We start from the raw sequence: 19,505 nt of genomic DNA, 5'->3' as shown, positions 1-19,505 counted from the left end.
CATTTACCCAGGAAAGTACAGTAATTTGCAAACAACCAGCTGCTCCAATGACCACCCCATGTGCCTGCTGTTTTTCTCTCAAGCAGCAATGAGAGGACAGGAGAAGGTAGAGCACAGTTCATCTCAGACCTGCACCTCTGAGAGGGTGCTGACTCCAGTCTGAGCTTCACTTACACTGGGCTTCAGGGGAAAGGCTAGAAGGAGCAGCCTCCCTACTTTACACAACTTCATGTATGAAGAATGGAAGACAGACATGTACAATTAACAGGAAAGAAGATCAGAGCTCTTTACTCACCACAGACCCTCAGGCCCTTACCTCAGGCCCACAGTAAGAAATGAGGGGAGGGAAGGATGGGTAGACTTGCTAAGGCCAAGTTATCCAGGAAATGTAGCTGGGAAAATGTGGGTAAGTAGGTTCCTGTAATCACCAGAGTCAGGACTGGATGCATAGAATAGAGGAGAGCTTTCTTCCTTAGTCTCTAGTCTTCTTGAGTCCTTAATCCTTGGTGAAAATATAGGAAACCATAAAACATAGTTTCATATATCTAATACATGAAATATGAGAAATTACTAGAATTTGAATAGATGCCCATATCTACATGTAAGAAAGACTTAGATACTTGCAAAAGCACTAGCATTCTCAGAGTTAGCCAACACGAGGTTGATCTGTCAAAGCCGAGAATGTATTTTTTAAAAGGATGTTATAGTTCCCTTCTTTATGTTTATGGAGAGAATTTAGGAGAGGTCTAACTCTTTTGACTAATTTAAAACTGTTCAGGGTAAGAAATTTAACAAACCACGGTAGACCCTAACCAGAAACACCCAGTTCTTCTCCCAACCTTTTATTTATGCCCCTCAGAGTGCAGCACAGAGTCATACAGGCAAAGGACCCACACAGAAGTCCCTGTAGGTGAGGATAGTGAGGAAGGAGCACCAGGCACTAAGAATATTCAGGCAATCATCCCCAGAGACCATTTTGAGACTATGTTTTGTTCTCTATCTTTTTGTTTTCTTTTTTCTCTCTCTGTATGTTCTAATTTCCTTTAATTGATCATAATGAGTTACCTTGTTCTAAGGAGGAAATGGAAAGAAAATTTTTAATAAAAAAATTTCAGACCACATGGGGGCAGTGTTTCTTCAATTGACAGAAGTAACTGGCTGGAAGCTGAAACTCTAAACAGGAGCTCCAGAAAGAGTATTTTCAATGACGGCCTTAATGTCACAAGTGAGTTTTTGATTGGTTGTAACAAGAGAATGAGGATCACAGGAGTTTCCACATGAAAAGGAGCAGAAGAATCTGGAAGAGAGATCTAGGATCATTGAACTTGGCCAGTTCCGAGCCTCCTATTGAATCCTCAGAGGCTCCAGAGAGAAGCAAGAATGGAGATTTCCTTGGGAGCTTCACTGATGTTCCTGTGTGTGCAGCTAACCTGTGAGTGAGGGGGAGAGAGGGAGAGTGAAGAGGAGTGAGGGGAAGTGAGGGAGGGTGGGAAGGGCCAAGCAAGACAAATGGGACCCCCTTACTGATGAAATCTAATGGGATCCCAGGGACAATCTGGGCTTTATTCTAAAGAATCTTAAAAACTAAGGGGAAAAATGGTTTCTTATGCATGAAAACCTTTTCACTCTCCTGAACAGGGTCAAACCAACAATCACAGGTGGAACAGAGCCCAGCTTTCCTGAAAGTTCAGGAAGGAGAGAGCTTCACACTCAACTGTAGTTACAAAAATCGCTATTTCACCTTCTTCCAGTGGTTTACACAGGATCCTGGAGAAGGCCTCAGCAACGTCATAGAAATTCAATCAAATGAGAAGGAAAAGATGAACAGAAAACTCACAGCCAGGGTTAACACAGAAGGCCAGCACTTTTCCCTGCATGTGAGGGATTCTCAGCTCTCTGACTCCACCACGTTCCTGTGTGCAGCAAACACACAGTGCGGCACCTGCACCTGCACCTGCACCTAAACAATGCAGGGCCCTGCACTGCCCCCTATAAGGGCTCCAGGACACTGATTATACCTTGGGTCTGAGCAAAGGGAAAAGTGAGGGGCTTTTTATAGCAAAAAGTCAAATATTTTTTATTTAAAAGCACATGCACAGAGATAGATAAAATTGTCAAATACCATCAGATGTATTTGTTTCTCACTGTGATGTTCTTACTCTGTTAAAAACTAGTCCAAGGACCTGAGGACTAATATCAAAAAGGACAGAGCATGAAAAGAACAAAGAGAGAACAGAGTAAAATTCTTGCCATTGAGCTCCTTTGTAGACTTTTACAAATATTTTGAAAATACAGTATCTTAAAAGACATGACCATCAACTTCAATAATACAATAAAATATATTTTGACATTGTGCAAAGACTGACATAGAAGGTCAAATACTAAAACCTGAGGGAAACTGATATAAATTTTATAAAGGGCACCATGAAAAGAGAGCACAATATGATAGCTATTCTGGTTTCTCCTTAAGAGGAGAAAAGGTCAACTAGAAGACTGGAGAAGAGTCAAAGGGGTATGACCAGAGGTTATCAACAGTGAGTCTTCGAAAAAGGCCAGCATCCTGTCTTTTCTAAGGTCAGAACCCTGAGCAGGTGGGGTGGGAGGAGGATGTCACATTCAGGGTGACCATGAACTGAAGGTGCATGCGTGTGGGCACAAGTTGTTGGGATCCTTACATCTTACATCCATCCCCACGGGAGAGCATCGCCTGCAGAGGAAGCACTGAACAAACACCTGAGCAGGACAATCTGTCCAGAGGATGTCACCAGCCTCTGTCCACTTCAGTGCTTGAACAATAGACCCACGAACAGATTATCAAAGGTGACAGAATACAGGTTCTCTGTGAGCCCAAAAGAATGCTTTTCTCTCACCAAGCTGGATGTGGTTGCTTCTGCTGCCAAAAATTCAACTTGTCAGCAATAGATATCACACTGAGCCTTCAATATGGAATGCTCCCTCAAGGAGATCCCCAGCCACTTGTTGGAAAGTAAATTACATTGGACCACTTCCACACTGGAGGTGACATAAATCATTTTTATTGGGGTTAACACATACCCTGGGTATGAGTTTGCCCTTCTTCCCACAGGGCCACACACAGCAGTACAAACTGAGGGCTCAGAGTGTCTGACTGATCATCGAAGGATTTCCTGTCCCTCAACATCCACAGACCCACATGTAACACAGAGGTGGGACAGTGGACACGTGACCATTGCATATACTCATCCTACTGCATAGACTGTTATCCACCAACCACTAGTCTAACAGAATATGGAATAACAACAAAGGCTCAGCTAAAGCAGGAGAGGGTGGGGAGCTATTCTTCAAGATGGTGCTGAGTTCCTAAAGCAGCCCTGAATCGGTAGTGAGTTCATGGATTTTTCCAGCTCCTTCACATCTCACTTGGGAAAATTCCAGAGGGCTTGCTATACTGAATCCCAGACTTACCCAGCTGGGTTAAGCTCCGATTGCCCACAGTAATAATTGGTTGATGACAGCATCCTGCATTGGCTTCCTTCCCTTCCCGCGTTCACTTCCTACCATCATTTGATAGAATCCCTTACACAAATCTTCATATTGGAACTGACTTTCGGAGATCCAAAACAAAGATATAGGAATTCAAATCAGAGGACAAGAATGGAGATGATCTAGAAGAAATTCTGTTGCCTCTTATTCCATTGCTATCAAACTGGGTTTGGGGGCAAAAGACATTCTAGCAGCCTCATTCAGGACAGGACCCAACTCTCACAACTCCCTGCACACCTGAGTGGAGAGGCTAAGTCCCTAACCACTGTGTCACAGAAAACCATGCAGCTCAGACATTACCTGGATGTAACAGGACCCCATCAGTATGGCTAGGATCCAACTCTGGATTCAGGTATCTGTCAATCCCTCTGGAAAATGCAAAATGCTAGTGATTCATGGTATGTTTTCTTTTAAAAAGATTTTTGTTCATAATATTTTCTCAAAATCAAACAAGAGGTGGGAGCAATTCTTAGTGAGTAGTTTGAGGTAATTTATCCTGATGAGAATTCTTGCAATAGTTATATCAGCATTTCCTGAGGCAGCATCAACAAGGACTTATTTTCTTTTCTTTTCTTTTTTTTCCAATTTTTTTATTTAATTCTTTTTCAAGTACAGTTTTCTGTCTATTACTCCCATCCCATCCCATCCCCGTGCTCGCCCTCTCCCTCCCATCTCCACCCTTCTCAGTTGTTGTCCATGTATCCTTTATATATGTTCCTTTAAATCTCTCCCCTATTTCCCCTGAAATTCCCTCCCCTCTCCCCTCTGGTCACTGTCAGCCTGTTCTCTATTTCAGTGTCTTTGGTTATATTTTGCTTGCTTGTTTGTTTTGTTGTTCAGCTTCCTGTTAGAGGTGAGATCAAATGGTATTTGTCCTTCAACACCTGGCTTATTTCACTCAGCATGCTTTCCAGTTCCATCCATGTTATTGCAAAAGGTAGGAACTCCTTTCTTTCTGCAGCATAAAATTCCATTGTGTATATGTACCATAGTTTTTTGATCCATTCATTTACTGATGGGCACCTAGGTTGCTTCCAACTCTTGGCTATTGTAAATTGTGCTGCTATGAACATTGGGGTGCATATGTTCTTTGGGATTGGTGTTTTAGGTTCTTAGGATACAATCCTAGCGGTGGAATTTCTGGGTCAAAAGGCAGGTCCAATTTTAGTTTTCTGAGAAAATTCCATACTGTGTTCCATAATGGTTGTACCAGTCTGCAATCCCACCAACAGTGGACCAGAGTTCCCTTTTCCCCACACCCTCTCCAACATTTGTTGTTTATTGCTTTGTTTATGATAGCCATTCTCACTGGTGTAAAGTGGTATCTCATTGTGGTTTTAATTTGCATCCCTCTGATAGCTAGCGATATCGAGCATCTTTTCTACAAAGATTTTTAACAGTAATGTTCTGTTAAAAATTACTTAAAAACAGAAGCCTCTTGCTTGTTTCAAACTACACACACCAGTTTTTCTGGTCTTGCCGGCTGAAGCAAGCTGAGGGGCTTTGCACTCAGTCAGCCTTGCTCCCCAGGGGGGAGCTAGGCCAGAGCTAGCTCAGCCAGAGCTAGCTCAGCCAGAGCTAGCCTGGCGCCTCTCTGCAGGGCCTTGGGTGTGGGATCCAGGCCTTCCTCAGGTACACTCTCCCTGGGCTTACCTCTGTGGCCCTATTTTCTGAAAGACCAAAAAGGGTTGGGAAAACTCCTCACTGAGACTCGGTCCCCCTCCCACCTGTGACACCCTTTCCTGTCACCAGCACAGAGAAGCACCCAGACCCGACCAGAACACAGACTCCTCACTCTGCCAGAGAGCTGTCAGCATGACACCTGCTACCTTGCTGTGGGCAGCCATGGTCTCTGTCTGTCTGGGTAAGGAAGGTGTAAGTCTTTATTTACAATGTTTTCTACTGGGACTCAGAAACAAGAGGAGATTAACAGCACAGGACCTGCATGTCTCACAGAGCTCAGCTATGGGGAGCCTGAAAGCTGGCAGGTTCTATCTGAGGTTTGGCTCAAGAACAGTACAGGTGGGGATGAGAACCAGCTGTGAGTCTGCCTGCTCTGCCTGTCTGGTGTCACACCCAATGCAGTCAGTCCTTTCTGTCTTCCTTCCCACAGGATCCAGTGTGGCCCAGACGGTCAATCAGTCTCAGCCAGAAATGTCTGTGCAGGAGGCAGAGACTGTGACCCTGACCTGCACATATGACACAAGTGACAGTAATTATTATTTGTTCTGGTACAAACAGCCTCCCAGTGGGGAGATGATTCTCATTATCCGCCAAGAAGCTTACAAAGAACAAAATGCAACAAATGATCGTTTCTCTGCGAACTTCCAGAAAGAAAGAAAGTACTTTGGCCTCAGGATCTCAGACTCCCAGCTGGAGGACGCAGCGATGTATCTCTGTGCTCTCAGAGGCACAGTGAGATGAGTGACAGCGGGAGGCGTACAGAAACCTCAGACCACAGCACGGGTGTCAGAGGGGAGAGGAAGGGTGGTTAAGGAAATAGGAACGCAGAAAATCATTGTCTTCTTTTGGGAATAAGAGCTCCTTCTGTCTGAATATAAGAAACAAAGGAAGATGAATGTCAACAATCTGTAAGCCTTTAAAAAATAATGGCATGTGTAGTGTCTTCCAGTGTTATAAAACGTCTTCATACATATTCCACACATAAACCTTATACCTTTGTATGGTGTATGAGACAGATTACACTTCATGAGCACTTCCTTTTTCCAAAAAAATCTTTATGCTTTACCTGGGAGTTTACACTTCCAAGAATCCTATACTTTACCATTTTTAAATATACTTTGTCAATTATGCCATTACAGTTGTTTCATTTTCTTCCACCCTGCACACACCCTCCCACCCACCTTCCCCCCTTTAGTTCATGTCCATGTGTCATAAGTTCTTTAGCTTCTGCATTTCCCACACTACTCTTGCCCTCCCCCTATTTTCTTCCCACCATCTATGCTACTTATTCTCTGTACCTTCTCCCCACCTTTCCTCCTCCCACTCCCCTGTTGCTAACCTTCCATGTGACCTCCAATTCTGTGGCTCCACTCCTGATCTAGCTGTCCTTTTAGTTTGCTTTTGTTTTAGATGTGGTTGTTAATAACTGTGAGTTTGCTGTCCATTCACTGTTCATCTTTTTATCTTTTTCTTCTTACACAAGTCCCTTTAACATTTCATATAGTAAGGGCTTGGTGATGATGAACTCCTTGAACTTGACCTTATCTGAGAAGCACTTTATCTGCCCTTCCATTCTAAATGAAAGCTTTGCTGGATAGAGCAATCTTGGGTGTAGGTCTTTGGATTTCATGACTTGGAATACTTCTTTCCAGTCTCTTCTGGCCTGTAAGGTCTCTTTTGAGAAATCAGCTGACAGTCTGATGGGAACTCCTTTGTAGGTGACTATCCCCTTATCTCTTGCTGCTCCTAGGATTCTCTCCTTCATTTTTATCTTGGCTAATGTAATTATGATGTGCCTTGGTGCCTTCCTTCTTGGATCCAACTTCTTTGGGACTCTCTGAGCTCCCTGGATTTCCTGGAAGTCTATTGCCTTTGCCAGATTGGGGAAGTTCTCCTTTATTATTTGTTCAAATAAGTTTTCCACTTGTTGGTCTTCCTTTTCCCCTTCTGGTACCCCTATAATTTGGATGTTGGAACGTTTAAAGATGTCCTGGAGGTTCCTAAGCGTCTCCTCATTTTTTGAAATTCTCATTTCTTCATTCTTTTCTGTTTGGTCATTTTTTTCTTCCTTCTGGTCTACTCCCCTGATTTGAGTCCCAGTTTTCTTTTCATCACTATTGGATTCCTGTGTATTTTCCTTCATTTCACTTAATGTAGCCTTCACTTTTTCACCTAATTTGAGACCAAAATCAACCAGTTCTGTGAGCATCCTGATCACGAGTATTTTGAACTGTGCATCTGATAGGTTGCCTATCTCTTGGTCACTTAAATGTATTGGGTCTTTGATTTGTTCTTGTGATTGAGCCATTTTTTGATCTGTTCACACCTGTTATGTATGAGGGGCGGAGCCTTAGGTGTTCACCAGGGTGGGTCAACCCAGTGGCTAGGTTGTGACGCTGTATGTAGGGGCAGGGGCAGAGAGGGAGCAATGGCATTTATTCCACTCTCTCTTGGATTTTGGTCTTCTCTGCCACTTCCCACAGGCAAATTAGGCCCAGGTAGGTGGGCTTATGTACGTTCTAGGACCCTGTGGGTCTCTCCAACGAACTCCTCTGTGAGGTTGGGAGTCTCACCCGGCACCTCAAACCCCACAGGTTTTTTTATTCAGTGCTTTTAGGCATTATTTCCCATTGCTGGGGCCCTGGGTTGCGTGGTGTGTCTCACTGCCTGTTTTTTGCCTGGTTTATCTGCACGCAATGTATGTCCAACATCAGCCAACCGCCTTGTGCACCTTACTGGATTTGCTGATTTCCTCCCTGCACCCCAGTCACCAACCAACTCCTTTTCTTGCCAGGACCCCTCTCCACCGACTGCCAACTCCACCCCTCTTACTGGTCTGGATGAATGGTTTGTTGCTGTCGAACTTCAGTACAGTTCAATTTTCTGTATGTTCTGGTTGTGTTATTATTTCTAAATCTTTGTTGCCCTTAAATTTTGTTGTGCGAGGAGGTAAGTATTTCCACCTACCCCTCCATCTTGGCTGGGAAGTCCTATACTTTACCATTTTGATAACTGAAGCTTTTGTTAAAAATATATCTTCAATTTTATTCTCCCATCCATTTCCCAGACTGAATCTCCACAGAACAAAGGACCCATGTTTCAACACAACATGTGTGTCAGTAGAGATATAACTAGGAAAGGATCTACTTACTGGTCCAGCCTTGAACCTAAAAAATGACCTATGCCCTGGTACCTAGGACAGAAGATCTAGGAGAACTGATGGAATAGCCTGTTAAAGGCTCAGCTAAGAAGCCACTCAAGGGTGACTCTCTTAGTGATTGGAATGTTATTCTGCAGGAAGCTATTATATTTATTAAGCCAATGGCTGATATATGGGTACTTTTATCATCTAACCTAAATTATACAAGTTTAGAAACTAACAAATGAATATGGACTAGACTCTTCCGATGTCAGTCTCATAACCCATTTCAGAATTTGTCATTTCTTTCCCACAACTTAGGGTCTGTTGCATTAGAAGTCTAGTTCCCAGAGGATGAAGGCTTTCACCAGAAGGTTCAGTACGGGTTCCAGCAAGACTATGGACATGACCTATGTGCTTTTGAACTTGTGCCAATGGTCCAAAGAGCAAAAAAGGAGTTATTAGATTTGGAAAGGTAATTGACCCTGATTGTCATGAAGCACCAAGTTGTTCTCACCCAACAAGAGTGAGAAGGAGCATGTCTTTTATTTCAGTGATTCATATTGGGTATTTCTGCTCCCTGTAGAAACAGCACATGGCAGTTGTTGCTGCAAGGTCTGAAAAGGGCAAAGTGATCAAGAACAGCCATCCTTTGCTGATGAAGAGTCTGGGGCACCCCATCAGTCAAGCAAGCTACCTCTGCTAAAGTGCCACGGAAGGAAATCTGGAGAGTGTGGAGGAAGAGGGAGAAGATGGCTATCAATTACAGCCTTGGTACATGTTAATGTGGAGCCCGAATCTCGTGTCCTGCAACTCTCCTGTTTTAAGTGTTTTAAACACATTGCGACCAGCCACAACCTTGAAGACTCAGTAACACAGTGAAAAAATACATAGGACAAGCATTCATTTCAGTAGCATAAGAGCACTTGTGATTCAATGTCTCATCCTAACACCTAGCTCTAATTTTATCAATAGCTGCAGTAAACAATTCTGTGGACTCTCAGACTCATTCCAGACATCATCCAACATTAGGCATGCAGCATACATTGCAATGTTTACTTTCTACCCCACAGCCTTCTCTGACTCCCCAGGAGCTCACTCAGCCTACAAGGACAGGGCAATTACCAGCCCTGCTGGCAAGCACTAAGCAGTGATGCAAGAGGACTGGTAAGTGCTCTAGCTTCCTGAGTTCCAGCTCACAATCCTGGAAGGGACTCTACACCCATCTTGGGAGATCCTGGCAGAATTGAGCCTTAATGTTGCACTACATAATTTCTTCCTCTCTCTTCTATACCTTTTTTGGGAGATCCTAGTGTATCAACCCCCAGTCTTCCCCTATGCATTTTCTGACTCTTGCTCCCTAAGATCTATTCCTATAAAAACTAACTTCACCTGAGTCCTTGCTTCAGAATCTATTTTGAGAAAAAAATAAAATTAAAATAGAGGTTTTTTGAAAACTGAATAGAAAAATAGCAAAAGAGTTCAAGGTGAACCTTATGGATTACTAATAAGAACAGATAGGTGCTTGAGTGATTCATTGGTAAAATTGAATGTGTCACTTTGTCTTTCAAAATAATGGTGAGATAGATCACATTTACAGAACTGCAATCTCTGTAGATGTGTGGGCATATCTTTTGACTGCACAAAACTTTACTTAACAAATCTAAATTTTCTCCATCTGCTCAACCTCTACCATTTTAAAGTGCATTCTTCCTTCTTCCCAAAATGTGCCTCTATTCTAGTCAGTCTGTTCTTCTTCCTGACTCATACACACTTCAAGCCCTTGAATTCCTTTTCAGGGTATACCACTCACTCAAATTTCCCTTTTGTGTGCATTTCAGACTGGTCAAATCATAAACATTTTAAAGCTCTAGCTTGTCCAAGGCTTCTTCTCTAGGCAAGAATCCTTGAATTCCTTCTCTTCTAATGTCATGCAGTACTGAATCTGACCCCAACAATCTGATTCTTAGTGACTCCCATTCCTGAAGAATTTGCTGTTGTTTCAAGTTACCAAACTTTCCTCCCCAAATACATTACAGACTCCATAAAGACAGAACTTTACCTTGCATACTTCAGCATTTCTCAATGCTCTTGGCGCAGGGTTAGGTACATAATAAGAACTCAGTAAAGCCCAAGGTTTTGCTTAAAGATTATTTTATAAACATCATGTATTCATGAAACAATGTTAAAAGAAAAAAACTGTATGTTCCAACAGTCACAGGAGATGTTTTTGAGAAGGTAAGCCATTATAAAAATGTAATTTTTAAAGCAGTGATAAAGGGAAGAGTAGAGTATATTTAAATAATCAAGTTCTTGCTGATGACAAGAAAATGTACATATAGAACCCTAAAGATTCCAACAAAAAAACTGCTAGAACCAATAAATGAATTCTCTAAAGTACCAATAAATGAATATTTCTTTCTCTAAAAGAAATATTCAGAAATAGATAAATTTCTATACACCCATAATGAACTATCAAAAAGAGAAACTAAGAAAATAATCCCATTTACATTTGCTCCAATAAGAATATAATACCTAGGAATAAATTTAATCATGAATGTAAAAGACCTGTACTTGGAAAACTATCAGACATCAAAGAAAGAAATTAAAGAAGATGCAAATAAATGGAAGCATATACAGTGTTCACAGATTAGGAGAATTAACCTCATTAAAATGTTCATCCTACCCAAAGCAATCTATAGATTCAACACAACTCCTATCAAGATACCAATCTGTATTTCACAGTACTAGATCTAATACTTCAAAAATTTATATGGAACCACAAAAGAACCCAGTAGCCATAATAATCTTGAGAAAGAAAAACAAAGTTGGAGGAATCATGCTCCTTGATATCAAACTTTACTACAAGACCACAGTAGTCCAAAAAGTATGGTATTGGCATTAAAATAAACATATGGATCAATGGAACAGAATAGAAAGTTTAGGAAAAATCTACACTTTTATGGTCAATTAATATTTGACAGGAGGCAAGAACACAAAATGGGGTAGTCTATTTACATTCTTGTAAATGGTGTTAGGAAAATTGGACATATACAGGCAAAAAATGAAATTAGACCACCTCCTTACACCATATACAAGAATAAATTCAAAATGAATTAGAGAGTTAAATGTAAGACTCAAAACCATGAAAATCCTAGAAAAAAACATAGGCAGTAAAACCTTAAACATTTCTCATAGCAATTATTTTTTCTAATGTGTCTCCTCTGTTTCCTTTGCCTTTGTGGACAAAAGAAACAAAATAAAAAAATTAACAAATGGGACTATATTAAACTAGAAAGATCTTGCATAGCAAAAGAAACTATCAAGGAAATGAAAAGATAACCCATTAAATGAGAGAACATATTCACCAATGATAGATCTGATAGGGATTAATACCCAAAATACATAAAGAACTTATACAACTCAACACCAAAAAAAGAATCCTATTTGAAAAATGGGCAAAAACCTTAATAGACCCTTCTCCAATGAGGAGTTGGCCAATACACATACAAAAAGATGCTCAAGAATATTAATCATCAGAGAAATGCAAATTCAAGCCACAGTGAGGTGCCATCTCACACTTGTCAGAATAGCTATCAATAAATCAACAAAAAGCAAGTGTTGTTGAGGATGTGGAGAAAAGGGAACCCTCATGTTCTGTTGATGGAAATTCACATTGATGCAACCACTGTAAAAAAGTATGGAATTTCCTCAAAAATTTAAAAATATAACTTCCTGATGATCCAGTAATTCCACTTTTGGTAGTATATATGAAGAAACCCAAAACACTGATTTGAAAGAATATATTCACCCCATGTGCATTGCAGCCCAAGTGCCCATTAGTAGATGAGTGGATAAACTAGCTGCAGTACATTCACACAGTGGAATACTACTCAGCTGTAGAAAAGAAGGACATTTTACATTTTGTAATAGCATGGATGAATCTAGAGAGTAATGAGCTAAGTGAAATAAGCCAGTCAGAGAAAGACAAATATCGTGCGATTTCACTTACATGGGGAATCTAATGAAGAGAATAAACAAACAAACAAAATAGAAATAAGCTAATAAAGAGCAGACTGACAGCTGTTTGATGAAAGAGATCTGGAGGGCTGTATGAAAAAGGGTGAAAAAATTAAGCCAATAAAATTTAAAAACATAGAAACAGACAACAGTATAACAATTAGGAGAGGGAAAGGAGTGGCGGGAGTTAGGAGAGGGGGCATGAATGGTAACAGAAGGAGACTTGACTATGGGTGGTGAACACACAACCCAATCTACAGATAATGAGTTATACAATTGTACACCTGAACTATATAATTCATTAACAAGTCACTCCAATATATTCAATAAATATAAATAAATAATAAATAAATAAGGTCTTTGTTGAGTGAAAATAGGTATCAGAAACTGATAAGAATAGATAACTTTCTGAACAGAGTTTTTGATGTTTTTGATGGAATGTTTTCTGTGTAGAAGAGTCGATTATAGAAATTTCCCTGGTAATTATTTATTTGACCTGAAGAGGTCACTGCTTCCATTCACTGACAAGAGTAAAGTTGCAAAAGACTGTCTGGTGTTGAGGAAATGGCTAACACATTCTAAAGAACTGGGTGCGGGGGGGCGGGGGACCGGGGGGAACCCTCCTTTCTCAGTGAGATTTCCACACTCCATGATCAAATCCTCTATGGATGTGGGAAGGCCAAAGCATGAAGGAGCTTCTCAGAGCCACATTTCTGATCTGGTGGCCAGAAGTGAGCTAGTAGAGTTTATGTCATCAGGAACCCAGAGAACTGAGAAGATTCCGAGAACTAATCTCTATCTTTTATAGAACAGACTCAAAGAATAAATATAATTTTTAGTTCACTCTGAACATTATCTTTAAAAAAACTAGCCATCAAAGAATGAAAGAGGAAATTCTTCCTAACTGACCATCCAATAAGGAAAGAATTTTATTATCTAATATACTTATTTGAACAGTGTTTCAGATCCCTGGATACAGGATGAAAAGGATATTGGATAAATCTGGTGCCTTTGTATAGTCCAAGGGACAGTTAGCAGCCTCTTTCCATGTTAGTCCCAGCTCCTCCACTCCTGTACATCAAGACCACCCAGCAAAGTCCTGGGTGGTGTGGCTCAGTGGATAGAGCACCAGCCTGTGAACCAAAGGGTGGTCAGTTCAATTTCCAGTCAGGGCACACGCCTAGGTTGCGGGCCAGGTCCCTAGCAGGGGGTGCACGAAAGACAACCACACACTGATGTTTTTCTTCCTCTCTCCCTCCCTTCCCTTCTCTAAAAAGAAATAAGTAAAATCTTTAAGAAAAAGAAAAGCAATTTAAAAAGGCCACCCAGTCAAGAGACTCAGCCACCTACTTCTGCATCAAAGGAAACCCATGTTACCCAGAGAGCACCCAAGTGCATTTGAACCCACTCTGTGCATGAGGACCCCCAGCCAAAAGTGTGTAAACAATGTCCATCACCTCTGACAAAAGAAAACTGTACATGAATATAGTGAACATAGGTAAAACTTTTTAAAAAGACTTTTAAAAGTTTTTGTTCATTGTACACTCAGGAAAAGAATTAAGAGAATAGCAACACTAAACGTGAGATGTCTGGGGTGACTAGGGCTGGGAACCCTCAGTGTTCACGAGTAAAGGTCCACCTGACTAAGGGAATTTCTTGACACCTGGAATAGCTTCTCCCACTTGTGCCACCAATTGTCAATGTGCCTTAGCTTCTGCCTCTGTGAAAACTGCCCCATGAGATCACCAGAGTAGACATGTGATGTCCACATGTTTTCTTCTAGTTTTTGCTTGATATAGTCTAACCAGCTAAGTCCTATGAGAAATCCTATGACACTGTTCATATTCCAAAAAACAGGGGATTCTCTCAGACTTCCCAGATGGGGCACTGCTTTCTCCTCCCAGCTTTTATTGTCTTTCTTCGCCCTTATTATTTGCTTAATATCCTGTAATCCGACTTTGCCCACCACCTTTTACAGTCTTTTTAAATGTCTAACCCAAGAAACTACTTTTACTTAAAACAACAAAAAATTTTTTTAAAACTATCGTCTGGACATAATATTTTTAAAAGTCAAAGGAAAATACAGCATTCTACCCATTGTGTATTTGCTTCTTAAAAGTTCTTTCATATATATCATCTTGTTTGATTCCCAGACTCCAACAGCCTGATTAACTATCTGAGGGAGCTAGGGACTGATCAGATGATGGATGTAAGACAGCAATTTTCAACCTTTTTTTCATCTCATGGCATAAACTACTAAAGCATAAACTACTAAACTTCTGTGGCACACAAAAAATACATCATTTTTTTCTGATCTGACAAAAATAGGTATAATTTTGATTCATTCATAACAAAGGGTTATTGTGTTGGCTGTTGTCATTTTTTTTATTTGACAATCTAAGGGAAAAGAGGTCAGTAGCCCCGACTAAATCGTCAGGTATTGCATGGTTTAAAAATTCTAGCTGCACACTGGTTGAAAATCACTGATATAAGACACTGAAGTTGGGTTGGCTGGGCCCGATAGAACAGGGATTGATCTGAAACAGCAAGATGGACCCTCTGGCTGAGGATCCCTGACTGAGTTGCAGGCACAGTGAATGCAGGCAAGAGGGAGGGAACATTTACTTCTGAGGGACTCATTTGTGAAATTACAGCTTCAGCTGGACCAAGATGGAGAGAAAAGACAGATTAGTTGTCTAGATTTTCCTATAAAGACTGAAGAAGAGAGGGGAAAATTATAAAGTAATAACATTTTTACCAATTTCACGTAACTCTCACAAGAAAATGATAGACATGACAGAATTTTCAATCCTCCCCCAAGGATATGTCAACTGATTTTAGAGAGAGAGGAAGAGTGAGGGAGAGAGAGAAACATTAATCTGTTGTCCCAAATACATGCCCCAACCAGTGCTCAAACCCACAACTTAGCTATGAGCCCAGATCAGGGACCTAACTCACAACCTTTTGGTGCACAAGACAACACTCCAACCAACTGAACAACCTTACCTTAGGGAACATGGCATAAATTCAATCACTCAGCAAACAAGCAAAAGAACTATGCCATCTATAGCAACTCACCAAGGTATATTTTAAGAAGTCCTCTGGAGGGGAGAGGGGAGAGAATCACAGGGGATAAGGGGATGGACTCACATGAACAAGTATAAAGGACACATGGACAATAACTAAGGTGGGGGGCGGAAATGGGAGGGAGGTGGGGAGCACTGGGTGGGTGGCGGGCAGGGCTGGGAAGATAAGACAGAAAACTGTACTTGAACAAGAATTAAATTTAAAAAAAAGAAAGAAGTCGTCTGGAGTTAAGAACATCTGTGGTCTGTGGGGAAATGCCTATTGCTTAGCAGTTCTCCAAATGGAAATAATAAACAGGTTGGGAAAGTTTAGGCCACCACTTCCTATATGACAAATCAGCTTTTTATTTAGTCTTTTCTGCTTCTCTTATTCAGAGGGAAAATATGGTCCAATAAAGATGGACCATGGAGATGGCCTTACATAAGACTGCATGACACAAACTCAGTAGAAAGAAAACACTAATGCAAGTGAGACTAGTGGTTCCTTGCATTGTGAGCTTTCATTTTTTTCACAATTGCCTCTTCTATGATATGAGGACTATGATGCCTGACCTTTCTTCTCTCATAGGAGAATGTATGCATGAGGAAAAATTAGGGGCCAGTGAATCTCTATCAGATACACCACATACAATGTTCCCAAATAAATTTTTAATTAATTGTTCTGATTCTTCATTCATGAGCCATGAAGAGGTATGCAACAGAATTCTCACAGGAACACTTGCCAGTAGTATTGTACAGTCGTAGAGCTCCCTGACCCAGTCAAAGCCAATTATCCTTTAAAAAATTTTTTTTTAAGTCTTCAAGCCAGTAGCAGTGCAGTTACATATCAAAATTCTGGTCCCAGTTTTATCTAGAGTGAGTTTTGCTGTTGTCTTTCTCGTTGTTTTTGAAGTATTGAGAAATTATTTTAAAAAAGAATTGGTCAAAGAATAGTAGTATAATCAAAACCTGTTTAATGGCAACACAGAGACCATGATGATATTGGCTTTAAGATGAGAGAGAAAGAGGAAGAAAAGAAGGAAAGAGGAAAAAAGAAGGAAGGAAGGAAGGGAGGGAAGGAGGGAGAAAAAGCTTACAGAGAAAACCCAAGTGTTTACATTTGGTTTTGTCTTTTTCCTGCCCATCCAATTCTCCTCTCCAAAATTACATCTCTGTGAAACAATTTACTGGCTCCTTGTCTTGATTTTTACCCCAGAATAAATTACAGCTCTAATATCTTTTTTTCACTTGGTGGCATAGACAAACTTTTATTTTTTGAAGCAAAAGACAAAAGGCACTGATATACTATTTTAAGCAAGACAAAGTCAAAGGCCCACCTGACATTTCACTTCCTGTTTTTACTCTGTGATGTCACCGAGTACAGCTGATACCAGGTTTCAGATCAGAGCAAGATATTTTTTCTCCCTGCAGAAGAGAGGCGCCAGCATGGCAGGCACTGGGTTGCTGTGGGCGTTCGTGGTCTCCACCTGTCTTGGTAAGGAATTCATATGTATTTGTTTCCTGAGTATGCAGTAAGCCTGTAAAGTCAGTGAAGAGATTAATAAGACAGAGAACTTACCGCCTCATTGGTACCAGCTATTGGAAGCAAAAAGGCTGGATGATTCTGCCAGGAATTTAGATTAAGAGGAGGAAAGCGGGTGGGGATGGGAACTAGCCATGAGTCTGCCTGCTCTGTCTGTCTGGTGTCACACCCAGTGCATTCAGTGCTTTCTGTCTTCCTTCCCACAGGATCCAGTGTGGCCCAGACGGTCAATCAGTCTCAGCCAGAAATGTCTGTGCAGGAGGCAGAGACTGTGACCCTGGTCTGCATATATGACACTAGTGTGAGTGATTTTTATTTGTTCTGGTATAAACAGCCTCCCAGTAGGGAGATGATTCTCATTATCCGCCAAGAAGGTTATAAGAAACAAAATGCAAAGAATAATCGCTTCTCTGCGAACTTCCAGAAAGAGAGAAAGCACTTTGGCCTCAGGATCTCAGACTCCCAGCTGGAGGACACAGCAATGTATTTCTGTGCTCTCGCAGAGGCACAGTGAGATGAGTGACAGGGAGGGGCATACAGAAACCTCAGACCTCAGTGCCTGTGTCAGGTATAACAGGAACACGGAGAGGAATCATTGACTGCTCTAGAGAAAAGAAATACTAATCTGTCTGACTATAGGGAACATACACACAATATCTATAAGATGTAATGCTCAAGATAGTAAAGAAAATACTGAATGCACACAATGCTATACAGGTTTGCACATGACCTTCACGTGCATTTACTTCATTTAACCCCCACAACTCCATGTGTTAATAGGATAGTCAGATACTGCATCACGGCTATCCAGTGACTCTCATAGCTTGACCTAAAGCTATTTCCTAGAATCATATCTTAACCTTTTCACATTGTAAATCACTCTTATTACTATCTACCTGCCTGTGTCACCCATCACATTGGAGTCACCATATTCAAAACTGAATTTTTTATCTTTTCCACAATTATTTTTTCTTTATTTTTCCCTCTCCAGCCTTATTTGGGAGTACAATAAAATCTGCTGCTGTTGAGTTTGTAGAATTTCTCCACCCTCTACCTCTCAGCCTAGGTTATCTAATTTTTTGCTATACATCTTATTTCTTTCTAATTACAAAGCAATGTGAAAAACTCTATCAAATCTCTCTCTCTGTCTCCCAATTTATTCATCAGTCTTTATTATTGACTTTAATCTAATTTTACCCTGTGTATCTTAAATTTCCTTAATGCACCATTTCTCTTATCTAAAAAGATGAAAAAAAAAGAACGAACAACTGTCAGATAGGATTTCATGTGCTGCCAGGACTCGGCCCCTGACAGGCACACTCTGGTAATGCTGTGCTTGCTTCTGCTGAGGCAACGATTTGAAAGAACTGGCAAGGCCATGGGGAACCAAAGGCAGATTGTTAAGTAACTTTAAAAAGCATTCATAAGAATAGCTTGTCATCCCTCAGTACTGACACAAGGGATTTAGTACCCAGACTGGAAATAGAACCACAGCTGGTGCCATGCAAAGGACATTCCAAGTCTCCTGCGACTTCTCTACCTCCTCCTTGAAAGCTTCCATTGCCTGCCATAGACCCACACCCTCAGAACTTTGGGCCACCCTCTTAGTTCCCTTAAACAACCTGGAGCCATCTGGAATGTTCCCATTTAGTTTGAGATGCCTAGGGCAAGGTAGGCCTCTAGTTCCCTAAATTCCATCTACCCCCATCACTCACTCTAAACACACCCCTTCTAACCATAGTTCCTAGATACCATGCTCTAGCCCAGGCTCAGTACTTTAGGCTCTTGTTTATCTTGAAAAGTGGATTAGACACCAAATCTATTATTAATAGTAATTAATATTGTCATTACCAATATTGTATTGGTAGTAATAATAGTAGTAGTGGCTAACATACTGAGTATGTAGATGTGCCCCACATTTTGATAGATGCATAACATGTATCATTTCATTTAGTAGTTTCAAGAAATCTATGCTGTAGGTACTATTGATATTCCATTTTTATATGAGGAACTTAAAGCTCAAAAAGGTTAACTTACCTAGGATCACACACTGTATGTATAGCTTAGTAATCAAGAGACCCTATTCTGCCCCAAAGAGTGCTGCAGCCTCTCAATGTCATTTATTTGATAGACACATAGATTATGAGAAAGACACACATGAAAACAAGGCTGTGCTGAGCACTTACTTACAGCCTCTTCTCACTTTTTCTAGGGTGGTAGTTGCATATACCTGATTTCATTGATCATTATTAAAGTCTGAAGTAAAATTGACACTGCTACCATTATTGATTTTTTTACATAGGGAATTTGTGCCTTTTTAACATCAGTTTGCAATTATTTGGTTTGTGACTGTCCAATATTTTAACCTTCTCCAATACATTTTCCAATAATACTTCAACTTTAAAATACAGTTCTGGCAGGTGTTAACAAATGTCCCAAGCATCATGCTATGTAACTCAATGAAGAATTCAGGAGTTTAAAAGAAATTTATGACCTTTCCAAATTATCAGCAGAAAATTCTTTTGGGGAGAAC

The 19,505-nt window shown here is 40.7% G+C and overlaps 1 gene segment (V, D, J or C); it reads left to right on the top strand.

Moving 5' to 3' along the window:
- Positions 1-16,868: 16,868 nt before the first annotated feature.
- LOC118980917 (T cell receptor alpha chain MC.7.G5-like) overlaps positions 16,869-19,505 on the top strand; it is a 248,334-nt gene continuing 245,697 nt past the window's right edge. Inside the window, 2 exon segments of the C gene segment in view lie at positions 16,869-16,924; positions 17,179-17,271. Coding sequence covers positions 16,876-16,924; positions 17,179-17,271 — 142 coding nt within the window.

This window comes from Sturnira hondurensis, unplaced genomic scaffold (assembly GCF_014824575.4).
Source record: "Sturnira hondurensis isolate 20B ecotype Veracruz unplaced genomic scaffold, ASM1482457v3 Scaffold0023357, whole genome shotgun sequence".
NCBI classification, from domain to species: domain Eukaryota; kingdom Metazoa; phylum Chordata; class Mammalia; order Chiroptera; family Phyllostomidae; genus Sturnira; species Sturnira hondurensis.
This window is presented reverse-complemented; position numbering and strand designations above follow the sequence as displayed.